This window comes from Nanorana parkeri, unplaced genomic scaffold, assembly GCF_000935625.1.
Source record: "Nanorana parkeri isolate BGI_ZX_2015 unplaced genomic scaffold, ASM93562v1 scaffold291, whole genome shotgun sequence".
In the NCBI taxonomy this organism is placed as follows: domain Eukaryota; kingdom Metazoa; phylum Chordata; class Amphibia; order Anura; family Dicroglossidae; genus Nanorana; species Nanorana parkeri.
Window position 1 is genome coordinate 619220 of NW_017306559.1, and position 21381 is coordinate 640600.

Sequence of the window (21381 nt, forward strand, 5' to 3'; positions counted from 1 at the left end):
TTTTCAGGAAAGAGTATTAGTCAGAACTGTCTTGTCGAGTAAACTCAAGGTCTGCCAACACGATGCTAGATGTAATCATCAGCGCTTCTTCAAATTGCTAATCTTTATGTTATTTCTTTTAAACTCCTATGACTATGAAAAAGCAGAAATTCCCCCCGGTTTCTGTCTCAACTGCACTGCCGTGCAAAAAAACACCCATGTCTTTATTTAGCAATGAGCATAGAGCTTTAACATACAGCGGCCAATCGGCGGCTTTTGTCCTATTTGGCTGCCCTTAGCTGCGGAAAGCTGAGATCTGATTGGATGGCATGGGTGACCGCACAGGGTGGCCAGTGCACTTTTTATTTTTCTTAATTTACGATTATAGTTTTCCCTTGAATTTAAAACAAGCTTTTTCTGTCAGAAGTCTACACTTGCATTAGCACCTTACAGTGGAATAGATGCCGACTTCAAGCACGCCTGTAATGAGAGAAATAGATAGATAGCCAATGCTAACCTCTCCTTCTACAAATGATTAGTTGCCTGGCTGTCATTTTGATCCAATGGGTTTAGTGGTTAGCACTTCTGCCTTGCAGCACTGAGGATCCCCAGTTCAAATCCCGGTCAGAACACTATCTGCAAGGAGTTTGCATGTTCTCCCTTGCATGGGTTTCCTCCGGGTACTCCGGTTTCCTCCCACACTCCAAGGACATGCTGGTAGGTTAATTGGCCTTTGTCAAAATTGGCCCTCGCATGTATGCATATTTGATAGGGACCTTAGATTGTAAGCTCTTTGAGGGCAGGGACTAAGGATGCACCGATATCGGTAATTTCCGGTCAGAGGGAGATTTCCTCTGACCGGCAGTCCCACGAGGGAACATGGAGCTGGCTTCCCGGCCAATCAGGAAGCCTAACAGTGGGTAATGACTCGCCGTCCGGCTTCCTAAATGCCCGGGAAGCCGACTCCATGCTAGCGTATCGGCGACATATAAATATCGGTACTCGTACTCCGTACCGAAAAACCAGTATCAGTGCATCCCTAGCACTGATAAATGTGCATCATGTAAATTTGGGTAAGGGTTTGTGGTCACCTAACCATAACACCTACTATACAAACAACAGTATATGGCACCCATCTAAAAGATTAGGTTCAGTTGTTTCCAGTGAAGGGTATTGTTAATGCTATAGCATACAAAGATGTTTTAGACAATGTGAACTTCCACCCTTGTGATAACAGTCTAGTGAAGGTCCTTTTCTGTTGCAGCATGACTGTGCCCCTCTGCACAGTGCCAACAACTTGAAGACATAGTTTGACCAAATAGGTATAGAAGAACTCAAGTAACCTGACCTCAACCTTACGTACCACCTTTGGAACCAGGCCTTCTCAACCAACATCACAGCCTCACAAATGCTGAATAGGCACACATTTCCACAGACACAATCCAAAATCTTGTGGAAAGCCTTCAAAGAAGAGTGGAGGCTGTTATAGCCATAATGATTGGACCAACCCTTATAGTAATGCCCATGGTTTTGGAATGGGGTGTCCAACAGGCTCAGAACAATGTGATGGTTAGATCTACACGAACTTCTGGTCACTTAGATTTAGTGTATTCCTGTATTACCTTCCAAGTAAATCACATCACAAGACAATCTGTAGATCCAGAAACATATGCAGCAAATCTCTACTTTCCTGCAAAAGGTAAATTTTGCCAAACCTCTCTAGTGGATCTTTACCGTGATAGGAGGCCTCGCTGATCCACAGTAGACAGGAGGAAGGAGCTAAAGTTGGCCATTTGGACCTGCCAGCACTGCTCCTTGTGGGGAATATTGCAGCCATATGATCAACCATGACAGCCAGACATCTAGCATTTTAAGAAAAGGAGGCCTTCAAATTCTTCTCAGCACAATTTTTCCTTTAGCTGCCACCATAGCTGTTTTCCTTTTTCAGGCCTGCTCATCTATAACATGCCCAAGTCCTATTGATCCATTTGCCTAAATGTCCGAGGCACGGGGTTAAAAAAATTGCTTCTTTTTTTTTTTAATGAACATTAATGTTGTTTTGAGGAAATGACACCGGGGTTTTGTTACATAGCCGTTTTACACCGTGATAGTTTAGTTCTTCTTTATGCTAGTCACATCTATATTGAAACCTTTGAAGTAAACTTTAACAGAATGACGTTTTGTTGCACTGCGTATCCTAAATCAGTAAACATAATTAAAAAACTTGTTTTCACCCTTTATTGCATCTTTGTGCTGCTGATCTCCTTCATCCACTTCCTGTCTACACACACTCCAGCAACGGCTGCATGGCATGTCTCACGGTCAGTTTCCTATCAGTGTCAAAAGAAAGATATTCACGCTTATGGATCTCTTTCTCTTTTAACCCAAAAGCTGACAGCCGCAGTGAGCAAACCAAAATAGATCAAGGATCTTTGGTTGAAATAACTACAATCAAAAGTGCACCGCGCTATCTCCCCTCAAGATTTAGCCCTTATCCCCAAAGTCCTAGGGCCCTTCGGGGATAAGGGCCAAATCTTGAGGGGAGATAGGGAACTACAATCAAAAGTGCACCGCGCTATTTCCCCTCAAGATTTAGCCCTTATCCCTGAAGTTCTAGGGCCCTTCGGGGATAAGGGCTAAATCTTGAGGGGAGATAGGGAACTACAATCAAAAGTGCATCGCGCTATTTCCCCTCAAGATTTAGCCCTTATCCCCGAAGTTCTAGGGCCCTTCGGGGATAAGGGCCAAATCTTGAGGGGAGATAGGGAACTACAATCAAAAGTGCACCGCGCTATTTCCCCTCAAGATTTAGCCCTTATCCCTGAAGGCCTAGGACCCTTCGGGGATAAGGGCTAAATCTTGAGGGGAGATAGCGCGGTGCTCTTTTGATTGTAGTTCCCTATCAATGACAATGGTCGGTGACAACAGTGGGCCATATATGCAACAACGTTGCAGCACAACTGTGAGACAGGGACGGAGCCTTGCCACCTTGTTCAGGAAGTGCCTGAACAAGGACTTTCTCAGCAGGATCACCTGGTATTATTTTATCAAAAGCCGCAGATTTAAAAAGACCGAAATGACTTTAACATGTTACAGCTTATATCAGATTTTAGCGAATTGGTTTTACATACACTCAAAAGTAAACGACACATTACCTTCAACAGACCCCCATCTGTACAACACATTCTATATGTTTGCATTTTCTCCTAATCGCCAGTGTACCAGTGTAAGCCTACACACAAGTTTGGCAAAGCTTGGAAAAACAGTGCAGACGGATTATCGCACACCTTCTGGCATTACAATGATTAAATAGGACATTTTGCAAACAGCTGGCGGAGCAGATTTCACAATTTATGGACGTTACGAGGCAGGAACGGTTCTACAATACGGCTCCGCTTTGTGCCCATGAGACTCTCCTCATGTGGCAGGATATTTAGATGTAGTCAAGAAAAATGTTTCGTTTAATACCGTGAATATTATTCCTGGCGGAGGGGAACGACTTATACATCAATTTTAGCAAGCTTGCACGCTGAGCCGAGGAGGAAAATGCCTCAAATGTGTGTGGGTGTTATGATGTTAGAATTACATGAAAATGTCTGTTAGGTAGACGGTGAGGACCTAACAACGTCCTCGAGTTCCTTTCAGAGTACGAGGGGAGGTCTAAAAGTTGAATTAGTCCAGTATCACCTAAGTATACTCCTTTGGTGGTCACGTGTGGTGAGAAGCTGAGGTGCCCATGGAGGTAATCTCCGCGCTATGAAGCCTACCAACTGCTGTAGACCGCTTCATGACCAAAGCAATTTTGAAGAGCTGAAAGTTGATCCTGGGGATCAAAATTCAACCCTTTCAGATGGTGCGCGTGTGGTCTGTGCAATTTCAAAAGCGACATTTTGGCGTCCAAGAACCTCAAAGGAATAAAGCAACCTCATTGGCAGAATTTGAGGATCCCTCAAAACCACTTGGACTGGGTTGAATAAAGACCATCAGAGGTGATAAATGTCTGAAGACACAGAAGCTTGTGTAAACCTCATCCATCATACCCTTCAAAGGAATTAAGCAAGGTCTTTATATAGAAGAAAGGATCCCCCCTGCTATCACTGGTGAAGCTCTTACTTTGACCAAACCAGAGTCTGTTGCTGGGTTTTAGGGTCCTGATGATATTTCTAGTAAGGTCTGCACAAACATTCTTCAAGAACTTTACAGTGGAATATTTGTTTAGACCATGTGGTTAGGAAGACTCCACAGATACTGGGGGACATCCATTCCTTCTTTTCTTTGGTTCAAATTGGGCAACAGAGCTCTCCATCCAAATCATGTAAACCAATTATGGATATTCTAAAAGATTAGAGCTTCGGTCAATTTTCAGCTGTAAAAAACAAGCTCATCCTACATTTTAGACTTGCTAGAACCTCAGTCAGATTTTAAATACTGTTTGTGTCCCTGTTGACCAGTTAATGCAAAATCTCTTCCTATCCTGTTCTTTCCGACAATGTCACCTGAACAGAAAGAAAGGAATAAATCTCTCATGGGGACAAAAACAGCATTAGACTCCTAAAAGAGGTTGCAAACCTTCTGCACTCTATTAGACGATGGGTTTGCAATCCTTTCTGTTTGTTGCCCTTGTTGGGGGTATTTCCTCTCACGTCCTGTTCTATCTGACACCCATCAAACAAACAGGAAGTGGGGAGATTATGCTTCATTTCGGTTTCTTGTCTGATACCCTTGAAAAAGTCAGGAAATCACCATAGGAGGTAGAATTGGGCATTAAGTGAATAGTTCAATAGGTATCCCACCGCACACCTTACTGGTGAACCCCTTATGATGGGTGCTGAAATGACTGTGGATGGTGCTGCTCAGATCAGTATAGGAAGCAGGATGTCACCAGCACTTCTGGGATTTGTGTCCAAGCAAACGTCTTTTATTGACGCATATTGTCACAAGAATGGCAAATGGGCCGTGCTTGGTCTCTTCATCAGGATCAGTATGACAATAATGCAATGTACAGTCACCTATATATACAAACAGGTATACTGTATATAGGTGACTGTACATTGCATTACTGTCATACTGAGCCTGATGAAAGGACCAAGCGCGGCCCGTTTGCCATTCTTGTGGCAATATGCGTCAATAAAAGACGTTTGCTTGGACACATATCTCGGATGTGCGGGTATTAACGGACTGACGCCTGTTGAAAAATGTACCAGTTCTTATCAGATTGCCTAATTAGAACTTACAGCAGCAAATGAATAGAAGTTGCCCATGCGGATTCGTTCATTTGTCGCATGCTGGCGTTGTGCCAGATCTGAGCTCGCTGATTTTCAGCTCCTGCCCAAATTTTGGCGCAAATCTGAAGTAGGTCCCTTTCACAAGGGTGCAGTCACCCCGTATCCCATGCTGAGTCAGATCAGAACACAAACATCTGGGTTCCCTTCCAATTTTTCCTCCATCTTGGGATAGAAGAAAGACGGGCCTGTGCAATCACTGTGGGTGGCCAGGTGTAAACAGACGCGTGGCCGCCTATAGCAGCCCACATCCGTTCAGGTCAGTAAAAGTGGACCTGGAGACAAAATGTTTACGTTTGGTCCGATGAACTGGAAGCCGAGCTGAGAGAGTTGGAGTTGCTTGGAAACATGATGACTGTAAGTGTCTGGGCAAAAATGTAAAGGAATACTTTGCTTGCCATGTCTGTTTGATCTGGATTCATTATTGAATAACGTTTGAGAGTTTAATACTACTTTACATAACGTCTCACAAGGTGTGGCTGAGAAACAGACTCATTGAGAAACCATGAGTCAAACTGGGAAACCTAAAATTAAACATTTGGGCTTTCAAAATGAGTGAAGTTTGAGCACCTTGTGCAATATGTAATGTGCAAAAAGGCCGTTCTTCAACGCAGCCAAATGATATATCACCTGTACAAGTAAATATATTTATACCTTTATGGTCTCGGTAGGCACTCCTGGTTCAGGCACTTTATCTAAGTAAGAGGTCAGATCTTGGTCAACATGTTCAAACACCAATGTCAGCTTTGTCTCTCTGTCCGTCCGTGAAACGGTGCACACATCAAACAACCTGAGGAAGGAAGAAAAAAGGAAGAGGGTTGTTACTTATTTTCCTTATTGTTTCATAATTTGGTATATAAACATATTAAAGTGTATGAAAGCTTGGGATGCACCGATACTAATACCGATATCGGTGCCGATACCGAGTATTTGGGTGACTACTCGAACTTGCCCATAAGTTCCAAAACTTACCTCCGATACCGAAATTTCCGTTCAGATGGAGATGCAGAGGGAGCATGGAACCGGCTTCCTTTTCCATCAGGAAGCCGGGAGGTGGGTCATGACGTGCTGCCCACCTTCCTGATTAGCTAGAAAGCCGGCTTCACTTCTTGCTAGGCAACTGGCGTCCTAACCAATCAGGAAGCCGGGTGGCACCTCATGACCCGCCTCCCAGCTTCCTGATTGGTCAGGAAGCAAGGCAGCCTCAGCAAGTGAAGCCAGTGTTATTTCGATAGGCAATCAGGAAGCCGGGCGACGGGTCATGACCCATCGCCCGACTTCCTGATAATTAGGGCACATGATATCGGTACTCAATACGAAAAAAAACGGTATTGGTGCATCCCTAATGAAAACCCAAGAACAAAAATGCAATAGTTTGCAGCTTACCAGTCCTTAGATGTGGTGGCTGCACTAGGTCAGGCTTTATTCCCCTATATTTTCACCTGGTGATCCTGCCAGTAATGCACTTCCTGTCCTAGCTTGACAACACTCATTGCACTGTATCTAAGAAGGAGATGTGTTGTACAGAACACCTCCCCCTTCTCCTCTTTTCCATAATATAGGAAAGAGGTGCTTTGCAGTCCACAGAAATAGCTGAGAACAAGGCTTACTTATAAGACACAGGGCAAAGGAAGTTATCAGCCTACAAGATTTCTGGCAGGATCAACAGTATTTCTTTGCACTCATCAAAAAGATATAACAAAACATTTTCAATTGTATATTTAAAGTGACATTAAACCCTCAGATTTTTTAACATAAAACAATACTTGCCTTACAATGTGTGCCTTACTGTAATCCATGGTTGTTTACCTTCTCTTTGCTGCTCTTCCTTTTGAATCTGTATCTTTTCTCATGCTTGGCAGAACTTCTGTTTTGCAGCAGACTGCCTTGTCTCTGGAATGGATAGATGGTGTCTGTGTGTTGGTTTGCAACCTGAGCCAGCACTACAGGAAGAGGCACTCAGCTGCAAAGGGAAGTTCTCCCCTAGCATGAGAAGACATGAGGATTTAAAATGAAGAGCAGCAAAGAGAACCATGGATTACAGTAAGGCACACATTACAGTATTGTTTTATGTTAAAAAATCTGAGGGTTTAATGTCACTTTAAGAGAACAAAAGGGAACAAGTAGGAGAAGTCCGTTGTTGAGGTTTACATGTACTTTATGGGCACTGACTCTGCTGGCACCTGGCTGCCTGTAGTTTTTGCATCAGACCCCAGGCATGTATGTATCCAGTGCATCCAGAAACCCTTGTCTGCAGACAAGGTCTAGGCCAGGTATTCGGAATGCACATGAGAACCAGACAACTAGCATTTTCAGGCCATCAGGAGTGGCAGCCCCGAATTCCCTCATATTATATCAGCATTATTTAAAGTGATATTAAAGTCAAAAGATTTTACTATTTCAACTTTTTAAAGTGCTGATTTAATCATTTACAATGGACGCTGCTCCTTGATGTTTAAAAGTTTTTGTTTCCTGCAGAACCAGCTGGTCCCCTGGGCACTGGCCCCGATATCCTGTTATAGGTTGGCTCCTTTCCCTTGCAGGGTCTGATAGAGCCACCCTTGTGTGTGCTAGTAACACAAACATACAAGCACCGCTCCACCCTCCCTGCTCCCATCTCATCCTTCTTTCTCCCTTCTTAAAGCTAGTAGATAGGCAGCAGCTGGAGACTGCTCTGACCCATGTGATCTTGCACTGAACAGGAAGTTCAGGGAAGCTGAGAAGAGAGAGTTGGAGCTGTTCAGAAACTTGATAACTGTAAGTGTTTGGGCAAAAATGTAAAAAATAAATACTTTGCTGGGCAATGTAGATTTGTTTGATCTAGATTCATTACTGAAAAAAAGTTTAAAGGAGAACTATGAGGTGAGTTCTTTTCACTCACCCATTAGTTCTAGCTGACCTGTGACAATGAGACTGTCACAGGTCGGCTCAGTAGATCGGGAGGTGAGCGAACACATACCGGCGTTTGTTCACCTCTAGATCCTGTCACGGCTGTCTGCCGTGACAGGGGAGGGGCTGGATTCCCCCGTCCCCACTCCGATCCACCAGCGCTGACTGGCGGAACGGACGGGGGAGGGGGCGGGTACAGCTGGCTCTGCCTCTAGATAGGCAGATCCAGCTGTCACTCACGCAGCTGGGCGGATCCAGACATAATTGTCGGGATCCGCTTCAGCTGCGGCGTCTCAGTATACCGCTAGCTGTAGCTCGTGGTATACTGAGCTTAGGGTGACGGGAGGACGCTAGTTTGTGTCCTCCCGTTACCCTAAGGAGAACTATGGGGAAAAGACTTAACCCCATAGTTCTCCTTTAATAATACTGGGTTCACACCATTTTCTGGACCAGATCTGGAACATAGTACATTGCGTTTCTTTGCCGTGTTTTGAATTTTTTTTTTTTTTGAGACATGCAGTATTTTTTTGGTCTGGTCTGGAATGGACTGCGCTGGTGGGAACAGAGGCCAGAAATAGCATAGGGATACATTGGGGTCCAGAAACAGTCTGGTCTGGTCTGGAGGTAATCTGGATGTGGTGTTAATGGGCCCTTAAAGTGGACTTTCAGTAACTTTTCAAGTCTGCATGAATGAATTATTCGACATGTCACAATATACAGCAACAGTATCATTTTGATGAGTTTATCATTAAAAAACAGTCCATACAGCATCAGTCCAGGGACTCTGCCCTCTGCCTAAGCTGAGATGATGCCATCAGTCTGCTGCAGGCAGGAAGAAATATTTGCTCAGTCCCCTCTCCCCCAGTGATCCCTATGACTGTACAATGTAACTCTGTAGAAAGTCACAAAATGAGGGCAGCTTTGCAAAGAGAGGGCAGCTTTGCAAAGAGACCTCTGCTTCCACGCAGAGATCAAGGGTTCTTCTCCCTAGTAGCTAGCTTTGCATTGTCTAAAACAAAAATGCTCATGCCTAAAAACACGTGAAAAACAGAGTGGAAAAACTTCCAAAAACAATGATTCTCATGTGTGAATGTGGCCTAAAACTTTGACCACCTTTAGTTTTGATGGAATGTATTTCAGTTAGGCTATAACCCCTTGCTGCCGACTCCCGGCAGCCCTTTAAAGCAAGGGTGGACAACCCCGTCCCCCCAGCTGTTGTGGAACTACAAGTCCCATGAGGCATTGCAAGACTGACAGTTACAGGCAGGACTCCCAGAGGCACGTTGAGATTTGTAGTTAAAGCACAGCTGGAGGTCCAGTGTTGGCCAACCATAGTCTAGGACAAGGGTCTCAAACCTCCGGCCCTCCAGCTGTGGTGAAACTACAAATCCCATGATGCATCTCTGTTCGGGAGTCATGTCTGTGAGAATCTTGCAATGCCTCATGGGATTTGTAGTTCCACCACAGTTGAAGGGCCGGGGGTTTGAGACCCCTGGTCTAGGAAGTCAATGGTGACTCTGGATGATGCCTTAAAAAAAAAGATGGTGCCGTCCTTTTGCAGAGGAAAGTAGATGACTGCATTATCAGGGGGAGTCATGTGATCTCTGTGGAAGGTAGTACATACTTGAAAGTGTTTCATGTACAAATGATTTATAAAATGCAATATGAAAAAATATAACTGATGCAAGAACAGTTCTTTTCAGTTTTGGGTTAGTGGAAATCATAGCGTTTCCACTACACGTCTAACCACACAGCTGCCGTGAAGAAGATCTCTCAGGAGTGTTTATAATAAGAGTCCAAAAAGAAATTCAGCCAGCTGTCTTTAGCCATGATAAAGGGGGAGTTCTTGGCCCCGAAACAGATCAAAAAGGGGGCAAAAATGGATAAATACACTTTGTTTTAAAGTAAACCTATCCTTTAAGTTGCCTACATCTTTAGCACCACATGTGATACAAAGGGATCGTAACCTCTGTTTAGAATTTACTCATACTGTATTCCCAATCTTATTTTGCCCAGGTCCGGGTTTTCATTTTGTATATTGCCCTTTTATAATGCTTCACTGAATCAGTCCGAAAATGTCTAACGCTCCCAAAAACCACAGGACGCATTTCCCCAGCGTTCAGCATCCCCCAACAAGGCTGGGAGACTGAGGACAACTCACGGTGACCAGTGATCACTGATGACTCGCAATGACCACCATTGGAGATCATTCATTTTTAAAGGCTGTAACATTCATCCCCGCGATGGAAATAAAAAAAAAAAATGGTGGATATTGCACAGAGACATTGAGGAAATCCGCTCTGAATACAAACTTTCTGCTTGTATTTGGCCGTAGGTTAGCAACTTTGCAGTAAATGTATTTATGTCAATGGGGACGGAATGCAGGAGGACGGCCTATAACCTAACACATGTAAATAACCCGCACCCAGGCCGGCCTGAAATCTGAAGTATAAGCACTGGAAAATATTCCGTCTGTATGATTTCTTTGTGTTGACTTACATTTACTGTAATATTCGCAAAAACACCTTTCCTGCCAGGCATCTCACATGCTGGCAGAGCCCCCGACCCAATGCATGAAAGAGGCCGTATATAAGAGGGATATATCGTTTTAACTGTGTTTGTGCTGTGAAGATGTCAAATACAAAAAAATGGTTGATGTTAGGACATTGAAAAGAGGACTCTGACGAGCGCATCATACCATTGGCTGTTTGCCATGTCACTCACTTCTATGAGATAAGTTCCACTTTATCCCCTTCTCTTCCCAGCCCCCCTCTTGCAGAACTACAGGAAGGACTTGTTCATGCCAGCAGGCACACATTATGGAGCGCATAACATGCGCACTGCAAAATATTGCTACATCACATCGTAGTGTCACCTTGAGGTGATTTGTTTCCAATTCCTGCCCTGATGACCACACTTTACTAAAATGGATCCCTCACCAATTGTCTCTGGTCTTGGGACACAGTACCATAGACTTCTATAGGTCCCTCACTGATCGTCTCAAGTCAAAGCACCATAGAGTTCTATAGGTTCCTCACCGATTATATCTGGCCTCAGGACACAGCCCTGTAGACTTCTGAGTCCCTCACCAATCACCTCTGGCCTTGGGACACAGCACCATAGACTTCTATGGGTCCCTCACCAATCACCTCTGGCCTTGGGACACAGCACCATAGACTTCTATGGATCCCTAATCTATCTTCTCTGGCCTCGGGACAAAGCCCTTTAGGCTACTATGGGTCCCTCTCTGATCATCTTGGGCCAAAGGACACAGCCTTATAGACTTCTATGGGTCCCTCACTGATCATCTCGGGCCTCAGGACACAGCCCTATAGACTTCTATGGGTCCTTCACCGATCACCACTGGCCTTGGGACACAACCCTATAGACTTCTATGGGTCCCTCACCAATTACCTCTGGCCTTGGGACACAGCACCATAGACTTCTATGGGTCCTTCACCGATCACCACTGGCCTTGGGACACAACCCTATAGACTTCTATGGGTCCCTCACCAATTACCTCTGGCCTTGGGACACAGCACCATAGACTTCTATGGGTCCTTCACCCATACCCTCTGGCCATGGGACACAGCACCATAGACTTCTATGGGTCCCTCATCTATCATCTCTGGCCTCGGGACAAAGCCCTTTAGGCTTCTATGGGTCCCTCATTGATCATCTCTGGCCTCAGTACACACCTATGGGCTCCTATGGGTCCCTCTACAATCATCTCTGGCCTCAGGACACAGACCTATAGACTTTTATGGGCCCCACTCCAATCGTCTCTGTCCTCAGGACACAGCACCATAAACTTCTATGGGTCCAGTGCTATAACCCTGTTGTAGAGATGACTCTAACTTCCTGTGTTAGTGACAACAGGGGAAGAGAGGAGACATCTCTCCAGTGACAAAAAAAAATAGGAGTGTGGGCCCTTCTCCCCCCAATGGTGAGAGATTCAAGATCTCCACTGTCCTTCAATGAATGGAAGAGAAAAAAGTTTTTGCTATAGCTGAGCTTTAAAGAGAATACTCCCCTCACTGCTTATACAACATCTTCACCCTTTTTCATGATTCAGGTTCTTCGGCCAACTTGACTGGCCAAGCCTAAATGACAAAACTCCTGTGCATGTTCAGGGGAGTTCATTCATCCCGGCATCTGAGAGATGTGCAGTGTACGTTGGCAAGAAGATAGCGAACAGGCAGGTAAGGATTCTTTATTGCAGAAAAGATTTAGGGGCTGGTTTAGGAATCTTCTGCCCACCACCACTAGATGGCGATGAGGAACATAGGAATTTCCCATGCTCATCAGCGCCATCTAGTGGCGATTGTAATGCGCAAATAGCATTTGTCCAGCCGTACGATGGGCATAAGATTTATAAATCAGCCCCATAGTATGTCTCTGCTGCAATAAATAGCCTGCCTGTTCACAATTTTTCATTTTCTATGTGAAGTTCCGCTTTAAGGTGTATATATTTGCTCCCAAAGTACAGCATGCATCGCAGACCCCTTTCCTATGGACAACAAGGATTTGTACTGTGATGGATGGCTTCTATAATCCAGATTTTGCATTTGGTAGCACAGGATGTCTTAAATTCCTCATACAAACTCTGTGATATTTTTTTCCTTTTGGAAATAAAACTTCCCATCATTAGATGGCTTGCATGATTGTGCAAGAGTGACAGATATTTGCTTGTCGCACAACAGTAGCTGCCAGATATCAAAATTAAAGGAAACGTATGCTCTACAGGTAACCTAAGGTTATTTTAATAGTCTTCCGGAGAAGGGCAAGTAAAAAATAACAGAATACATTAAATATTTCCCGGAGAAAAGGATGCTTCAGGTTCCCCTCAGTGATGACCATACGAGTGAAGGCACAGGCATGCCATTGCATGATCTCTGCTGAAGGGGAGGGTCAGCCAACCTGAACTCTGCTCATATGTGGCCAGGATTCAAGGCAACCTGAAGCAACATTTAATCCAGGAAATAATTACAGCACTTCTATTTCCTTTTATTTATACATCCCAGAAGGACTGTTAATATAGGTGGCTGGATTTATTAAGGTGTATGTAATGCCAAAACTATTTTTGTTTTTGGACTGGGTAGAGCAAGGATAAAACTGGAAGGATTTTTTTTTGCTTTCTGTGTCCTGCCATATCTGCTTTATTTTGCCATTGGGATGCCTACCGGGTCCATAAGATAGGCAGCCTAAAGGGCAACGAAGGGACCTTGCACCACAGGCAGACAACACTGCTGCTAAGTGCAATGCAGTGGCTTAGGGTTGTCAGCCAACAAGGGGAAGAAGGGTCTAACTAATAAGAGATGTGGCATTTGTACATTAGGGGGCCAAGGGTCTAATCAGCATTTCTCAACCTTTTTTCAGGCACGGCACCCTAAAAAAAGGTGCAAAATCTTGAGGCAAACATAAATGTAAAAAAACAAAGTGTTGCCCCTCCAAAATCCATAGCAGAGCCTTATCCCAGATAGGGGTCAGGTATGGATTTTCAGCAGAGACCCCACGCAAAAAGATGAGGTTCTCCCATCACATCAGAGTCCTTCCTTCAATCAGGAGCCTTCACATTACACCAGAGCCCCCCTCCTTTCCCATCAGCACCCCCCCTTCACATCAGAAGTCCTCTTCACATCAAAAGCCCCCTTCACATTAGAAGCCCCCCTTTTACATCAGGAGGCCCCTTTTCACATCAGAGCTCCCCCTTCAATATCAGGAGGCCCCTTTTCACATCAGAGCTCCCCCTTTAATATCAGAAGCATGGCAGAAGGTGAAAGAGGAACCTGGGCTAGGCAGAGAAGAACTTTTTTGAATGGAACCCACCCATCCTGGATTAGAATAAATCCAAACGATGGTTCTGGCCAACATTTTGAGGCACCCCTGGGGAAGCCAGCAGGCACCCTAGGGTGCCACGGCACTCTGGTTGAGAAAGGCTGGTCTAACTAATAAGCAGTCCTCTCATTTTAATGCAAGGTCCACTTTACCTATGCTAAACTCAAGAAAATTTCCATGCAAAGTCTTCCAGGCTCAAACGCCAGCAAGGTCTGTTTAGTTTTATCACTTCATGCACAAGATTATTGGACGGTTCTGCCATATAAATGAGCGTAGCAAACCCATGAAAGAATAAAAAGCTCTATGTGAACATGGAGCATTAGACTCATTAGCAGCAGTGTTTGAACCGCACGCCTCGCCTGTATGGAAAGGCACACAGAGGTGAATAAACCATTAATTTCACCCGTCACTGCAGACTACGTCAGAGCTGAGCTGCTAGATCAAAGGACATTTACCAATGTGAGGATGCATGTAAGCGGCGTTAAGCTTCAGCACCGCAAGCAAACAGGTAATCGAGATGTTGTCTGTTCCAAGGATCAGACAACCCCGCCACGGAAAACTAAGCTTCGCTTCTACTGCTCGTGAGCTGTAACCAGGGAATTTCCATTTAAAGTGTCAGTCCACTCCAAACTTATGTCAGTCTTTTGTAAATGCTGGAGAGTTATATATCATTGGACTGTTTCTTGTTCTGCATTTCCTGTACTTGAGTTTCCGAGTCATCCTGACTGCTGTGCCCATTAAGAGGGGCTACAACCATGCCTGTGCTGTGTTCCCGGGTCTGTATACCGGCGGTGGCCATTATGAAGGGCTCCACCCATCCATGTAATGAGTTCTTGGGTCTGCACACCTGCTGTGCTCATTATAAGGGGCTCCACCCATCCCTGTAATGAGTTCTCAGTTTGCACACCTGCAGTACCCATTTTGAGGGGCACCTACCATCCCCGTGACGAGTTCCTGGGTCTGTATTCCTGCTGTACCTATTATGAGAGACTTCCACCATCCCTGTGCTGAGTTCCCGGGTCTGCAAACCTGCTGTACCCATTATGAGAGGTTTCTACCATCCCTGTAATGAGTTCCCTGATCTGCACACCTGCTGTGTCCATTATAAGGGGTTCCCACCATGCCTGTGCTCAGTTTCCAGGTCTGTCCATCTGCTGTGCCCATTATAAGGGGCCCCCACCATTCCTGAGATGAGTTCCCAGGTCTGTACACCTGCTGTGCCCATTATGAGGGGCTTCCACTCTCCCCACTAGATGTTTTTTTTCATGTTATAGTGTAGAGAATAGAACAGGAGAAGCCGTGGCACACAAATATGGACCAGAACACTCAGAACTCCCAGGTGCACAGGAAAAGGAATTATGGCAGGGAGATCTTGGAGTTTGGAGCTGACTCAGACCACCAGGCTCCAACTATAACTAAAACATAGTTTTTAGGTGGACTGATCCTTTAACTGCAATGAAACATAGTCAACTTAGTTGCCCGATGAGATGAATGGCAGGCAAAGACCTTTATGATGCATCAGAAGACATAGTGAAAGCAGCTCCGACAAATTGATTGTAAGGGTCGGTGTGGAGGAGCTTTTACTCGCTTCAGAATTGCTTCTATCTCCATACAAGTCCATCAGGTCACAAGGAGATAAATGTGGACCTTCACCCTTAGTATGTTCTTTCTCTCCTCCTCTTCTTCCCCCCAATGTTACACATTTGCAGACTTCTATTTTTATACTATACACCTTTTTATTCTTCTGTATCTCCCTACTTCTGGATTCTTTTTCTAGGTGAGGATGACGTAGATCGCCCACCTGCTGCCCGCTGGGAATGTCTATGTCACACATCCCACGAGGCAATGGGACAAAGGACTTCGCTATATTAATGCTGCACATTCCCAAATGCTTTGGGGGTCCTAAACCTGGACAAACACACCGCAAGTCTATTAGCCCTCTAGCGTAATGCACATATACATCAACACAATGAGTGGGCTTTAATGCTGGCTGTATGCACATATGCATCGAATTGGCCCGTGGCGCATTCCCACATGCCTTGGGGGTCCTACACCTGTACAGACACCCTGCAAGTCTATTAGCTCTCTGGCGTAACGCACATATGCATAAACACAGTGGATGGGCTTTAATGCTGGCTGTATGCACATATGCATCGAATTGGCCCGTGGCGCATTCCCACATACCTTGGGGGTCCTACACCTGCACAGACACCCTGCAAGTCTATAAGCTCTCCGGCGTAACGCACATCTGCATAAACACAGTGGGTGGGCTTTAATGCTGTCCGTATGCACATATGCATCCTATTGGCCCGTGGTTCTGTGCTTAGAGCGCACTCACTTGCGTGCTCCCAGCACAGTGACCGAGCTTTGACCTTCAACTCCTGGTCACCGATTACAATCGGGGGGGCAATGGGATGGGCACCTGATCATGTGACAGTCCATTACGGTGATCTGCAGGCCTGCCTGTGCCCTGCTTCGATCAGAACCCTTCAAAGAGCCAACGCCAATGGGGTCAACCTTCTTCTAAGCTCTATCAGCTGCTTTTGCAATTCCACTGACTTGTTTGTGGAGAGAAGCCGCTATGACCCAAAAGCGCGTCGTCACTGGCCTTTAAAGCGGCCTAATGTATTATTTTCAGTGCAGGGAAGAAGGGGGAGGAGCATAGTTATCACTTTTGTATATTTTAGGCAGTTTTTCTTTTCCCCTTTTCCACCAATCTCTCTTTGTTTTTTCACCGACTTCTATGCTGCTCTTAGACACAGGAACTTCCCATTTCACACTTTTACAAAAACACAAAATGCTGATAAACTGCAGCAAAATGAAAAGCAATAATTCAGCGGAATGTGAAATGTTTACTGATGACACAAGTGATATGAACGTCGTGTAGGGCCCCGCAGGAGCCCATGACAGGCTGCTGTTTGTGTGGTGCCGGGGTCACAGTGACCTGCGCCACAAGATTTGACCCAGAGGTGGGTAAACTTTTCCCAGTTCAGGTTTCTTCATCTGTTTTGTTGGCTCTGGCTGTCATCTTCATCCAGAGAATCTTCCAAAAGTGCATAAAACCACTTCCAACCGAAATGAGACTCGCTCAAACTACTGGGTGCAGATGACCAGTTGTCAAACGCATTCAGCAACCCATAATCGCGGCTCCACACTTGCTTACGCATTTCAAGAATGCACTCTTTTCCTCAGAGCTCTGGGTTGCTGAATGCATTTGACAACCGGTCATCTTCATCCAGTGGATTTTGGCAAAAGTGCATAAAACATAACATCCATCCGAGATGAGACTCGCTGAAACTACTAGGTGCAGATGACCAGTTGTCAAACCCATTCAGAAACCTATAACCACTGCTCCAGACGTGCAAATAGGCTTACGCGTTTCAAGAATGCACTCTTTTACTCAGAGCTCTGGGTTGCTGAATGCGTTTGACTACTGGTCGTCTTCATCCAGTGGATTTTGCAAAAGGGCATAAAACATAACATCCATCTGAGGTGAGACTCCCTACTAAGTTCAGATGATTAGTGTTCAGACCCAGTCAGCAACGCATAATCGCTGCTCCAGACATGCAACTAGGCTTGCGCGTTTCACGGATGCACTCTCTTCCTCAGAGCTCTGGGTTGCTGAATGCATTTGACAACCGGTCATCTTTATCCAGTGGATTTTGGCAAAAGGGCATAAAAGATAACATACATCTGAGATGAGACTCGGCAAAACCCAGTGGATGAAGATGACCCGTGGTCCAACCCATTCAATAAACCAAAGCTCAGAGAAAGAGGGCACAGTCTTGAAATGCGTAAGCCGTAGTCACACGTCTGGAGCAGCGATTATGGCTTTCTGAACGGGTTTGACAACTGGTCATCTGCACCTAGTAGTTTGAATGAGTCTGCTCGGACGGATGTTATGTTTGATGAACTTTTGCAGAGCGGCTTTTGCAGGGGCGTAACTACAGATCATGGGGCCCCATAGCAAAATTTGGATGGGGCCCCATAGCAAAATCTAAATCAAGGACAAGTAGCAGGAGAGCTGTCTGCATAATTCTCCTCCTAAACATCTGATGTTAGTTCTTTTTGATTGGCCATGTCATAGGGGATACAAGGTCAATAGCAACTTTTGCAATTCTTCATGGGGCCCCCCTACTACACCTAGGCCCCATATCAGCCGCATGGGCTGCTATGGCTATTGTTACGCCCCTGGTCTTTTGTACGTATACTTTTTGATGAAGTTTTAATGATCTTACACGAGGCCAGCGCGCTTTCCATCTGTTCTACAGAGTAGGATAAAGGGGCAGCACAGTGCGGATTATTTTCAGCGACGTCCTATGGGGTGCATGGAGTGCAAACCCCATAGGACTCCTAGTAAGTGCAAAGCAGTTACCAGATCTCCAAATGCTGCCGAGCACAAGGTGCTCTGTTCCTTTAAGAGGTTAGTCATGTCCCCTTTTGTTCCCCCGCGTATGTGATGGCAAACAGCACATTCCCAACTCCTTCTGCCAAGTGAAAATGAGAACGCTTTTAGTCTAGAAATGATTGAGGTGGTTTTCCCTAATCAAATTAAAGCAGCCAAATGTTCTTTTCAGAGGTAACTGTCTACTCGGCAGCTGTATGCAAACGACCACATCAAATGTGGACAGAAAGGAGGAGAAGAGAGAGGGAAAAAAAAAATAATGAAAGATTTCTGTCCCTCCGACCGCTTTCCTTCTTCTGCAGAGACAAAAGGAGCCGTGCAGATCATAATTACATTCTGGGGTACCCAAGGGGATTGTTTAACTCTTCGCTGGCGGGACGCGAGAACTGGTGGAAGAGGAATACGTCTCGAGGTATCGGTAAATTTAAAGGAGAACTCCAGGGAAACTTTTTGTTTTAGTTGTGGATGGAGTGCGGAAGGATCCAAAGGTCTGTCGCGTTTTTTTTGCTGTCTGCGGCAGATTTCCCACGACTTTCGGTCCTCGTGACACAATAAGTTTGGGTAACGTGGTAACAAAGTGCAATAAAACAACCTAGAATTACTCCATGTGGGCATTTTCCAGCTTCTATTTTCAAACTGTAAATAAGCCAGAGAAGAAGGAGGTATTGGTTCTCCCAGAAGCTCCCCTATACATCAGAAGCCTCCCCCATATATATCAGAAGACCTCCTTCACATCAGAAGCCTCCCCTATATATCAGAATCTCCCATCTTCACATGAGAAGCTCCCTACTTCACATCAGAAGTTCCCCCTATATATCAGAAGCTCCCCCTATACACCAGAAGCCCCCTTTAACATCAGAAGTCCCCCATTTCACATCAAAATTCCCCTTCACATCAGAAGCCCCCACGTCACATCAAAAGACCCCTTTACATCAGAAGCTCCCCCCTTTAGATCAGAAGCCCCCCACTTCACATTAGAGTCTCCTTTGTTCACATCAGAAGCTCACCCTATACATCAGAAGCTCCCTACTTCACATCAGAAGCCCGCCAGTTCACATCCGAGTCTCTTCCCTTCACATCAGAAGCTCCCCCTTCACATCAGAAGCCCCCCAGTTCACATCCGAGTCTCTTCTCTTCACATCAGAAGCTCCCCCTTCACATCAGAAGCCCCCCAGTTCACATCCGAGTCTCTTCTCTTCACATCAGAAGCTCCCCCTTCACATCAGAAGCCCCCCAGAAGCGAAAAGGTTAATGCACTCCTGATAAAACCAAAAGGCCCCCCAGGGTGCCACCATACCCTGGTTGGAAAAAGCTTCTCTATGAACATTAAATGGCCATATACCACATGGACCTTAATAAATGCATAGCGCCATATTGGAATTCTGCCTGCACTCCGCTTGTCCAGCAATCAGCATTGGAAACTGCCAGCCATTTACCAGTGACACCATGCGTCTCATGGTGTCACACAGTCCCCCCAATGCTATCTACATCTTGTGATTACAAAGCCTGACTGGGAAACACTCCCTCTGCACCATGATGCTAACAATGATGTAGATAGCACAAGAAGGGGGGACTGAGCAGCACCATGGGTGGTACAATTCTAGAGTGAACGTACATTTTAACCAGGGCATAAAGGGATGATGCCTTTGTCACAGGCATATAAAGAACACACATTCATCTATTCATTATTACAGCCTTGAATGTATTTTTTAAATGCAAGCAGTGTAAGCTCCTGAATTTAACTTAGTATCAGCACTACACAGAGACTGAGAGAGGGAGAAACAGCGCAAGGAGCTGCTCAGCTGTGCTGCAGTGCTCATGTAAGGGGCATGCTGATAGGAGAAGAGAGCAGAGTGACAAGAGGGATGAGCTCATCAGTCTGCTGCTTCTCCTTTCACTGTGCATTCACAGACTGGGGGGCGGGGCCAGACTTGTAAGTGATACTTAACCGGAGCAGAAAAAAATCAGGTCTCTTGCCCTGCCAGACATGGTCGTACTGTGTGGCAGAGCTGTGCAAATCTCAGGGTTGGATGGAGAGAAATTGAGAGAAATACAACTCCTTTGGCAGGTAAAGCAGCTCCCGTATATGTATTTAATCTGTATATTGAGACGTTTGCCTGGAGTTAAGCTGCAACCAGTGATGAGAGAAATAAGCGTCTGCCATTGCTGACCTCCTTCTAAATATGTTAGTGGCCCAGCTGTCATGCTGATCCCATGGCTTCAATATTTCTGTGTCACTGATCCAGGTAAAGCATGCGGCCAGAAAACAGGTAACAACATAAAAACCATAAAACCACACTTCCAATAATACAATTCTGACGGCAGCAGCTGATCCGCTCATTTAAAAGCCCTCCAACACGGACGCAATGTTATCCCTGAGCTGCGCCACACACCGGTGGATTGAGGATTGGGTGGCGCGGCTCAGGGATATTGTTTGTCTTCCGAGATGCAGCCAGTAAAGTCAGAGAGAAGTCAAAGCTCTCCACTTGCATAACTGTTCTTGGTCATACCGGCTGGTCGCCAACAACCAGTGGCGTCACAAGGGGGGGTGCGCCCTGCACCAGGTGACACCGTCAGGGGGAGTGACACCAAAATGACTGAATGACTGACAGTCATTTTGGCATCACCCCCCTCTGAAAAATTGGGCATTGGTCATGGACTGAGACCCCGACAGCTGCATGAGAGAGGAGGAGACCCGGCTACATACCTTATTCCGCCGGATGAACGTCCCCTCCCCTTTTTGTCTAGGTCCATCACTAAGATAAGATAGGAGGATCTCAGCAGGGGCAGACGCAGAGGATCTCAGCAGGGGCAGATGTGGAGGGTCTCAGCAGGGGCAGACGCGGAGGTTCTCAGCAGGGGCAGACGCGGAGGGCCTCAGCAGGGGCAGACGCGGAGGGTCTCAGCAGAGGCGGAGGGTCTCAGCAGGGGCAGACGCGGAGGGTCTCAGCAGGGGCAGACGCGGAGGGTCTCAGCAGGGGCAGACGC

General features: G+C 45.8%; 1 protein-coding gene across 1 annotated transcript in view; it reads right to left on the bottom strand.

The window, feature by feature from the left end:
• CDK6 (cyclin dependent kinase 6) overlaps positions 1–21381 on the bottom strand; it is a 101513-nt gene that overhangs the window by 63374 nt on the left and 16758 nt on the right. Inside the window, exon 2 of the mRNA XM_018557584.1 lies at positions 5916–6051. Within this exon, the coding sequence (XP_018413086.1) occupies positions 5916–6051 (136 nt within the window). The remainder of the gene's footprint in view (positions 1–5915; positions 6052–21381) is intronic.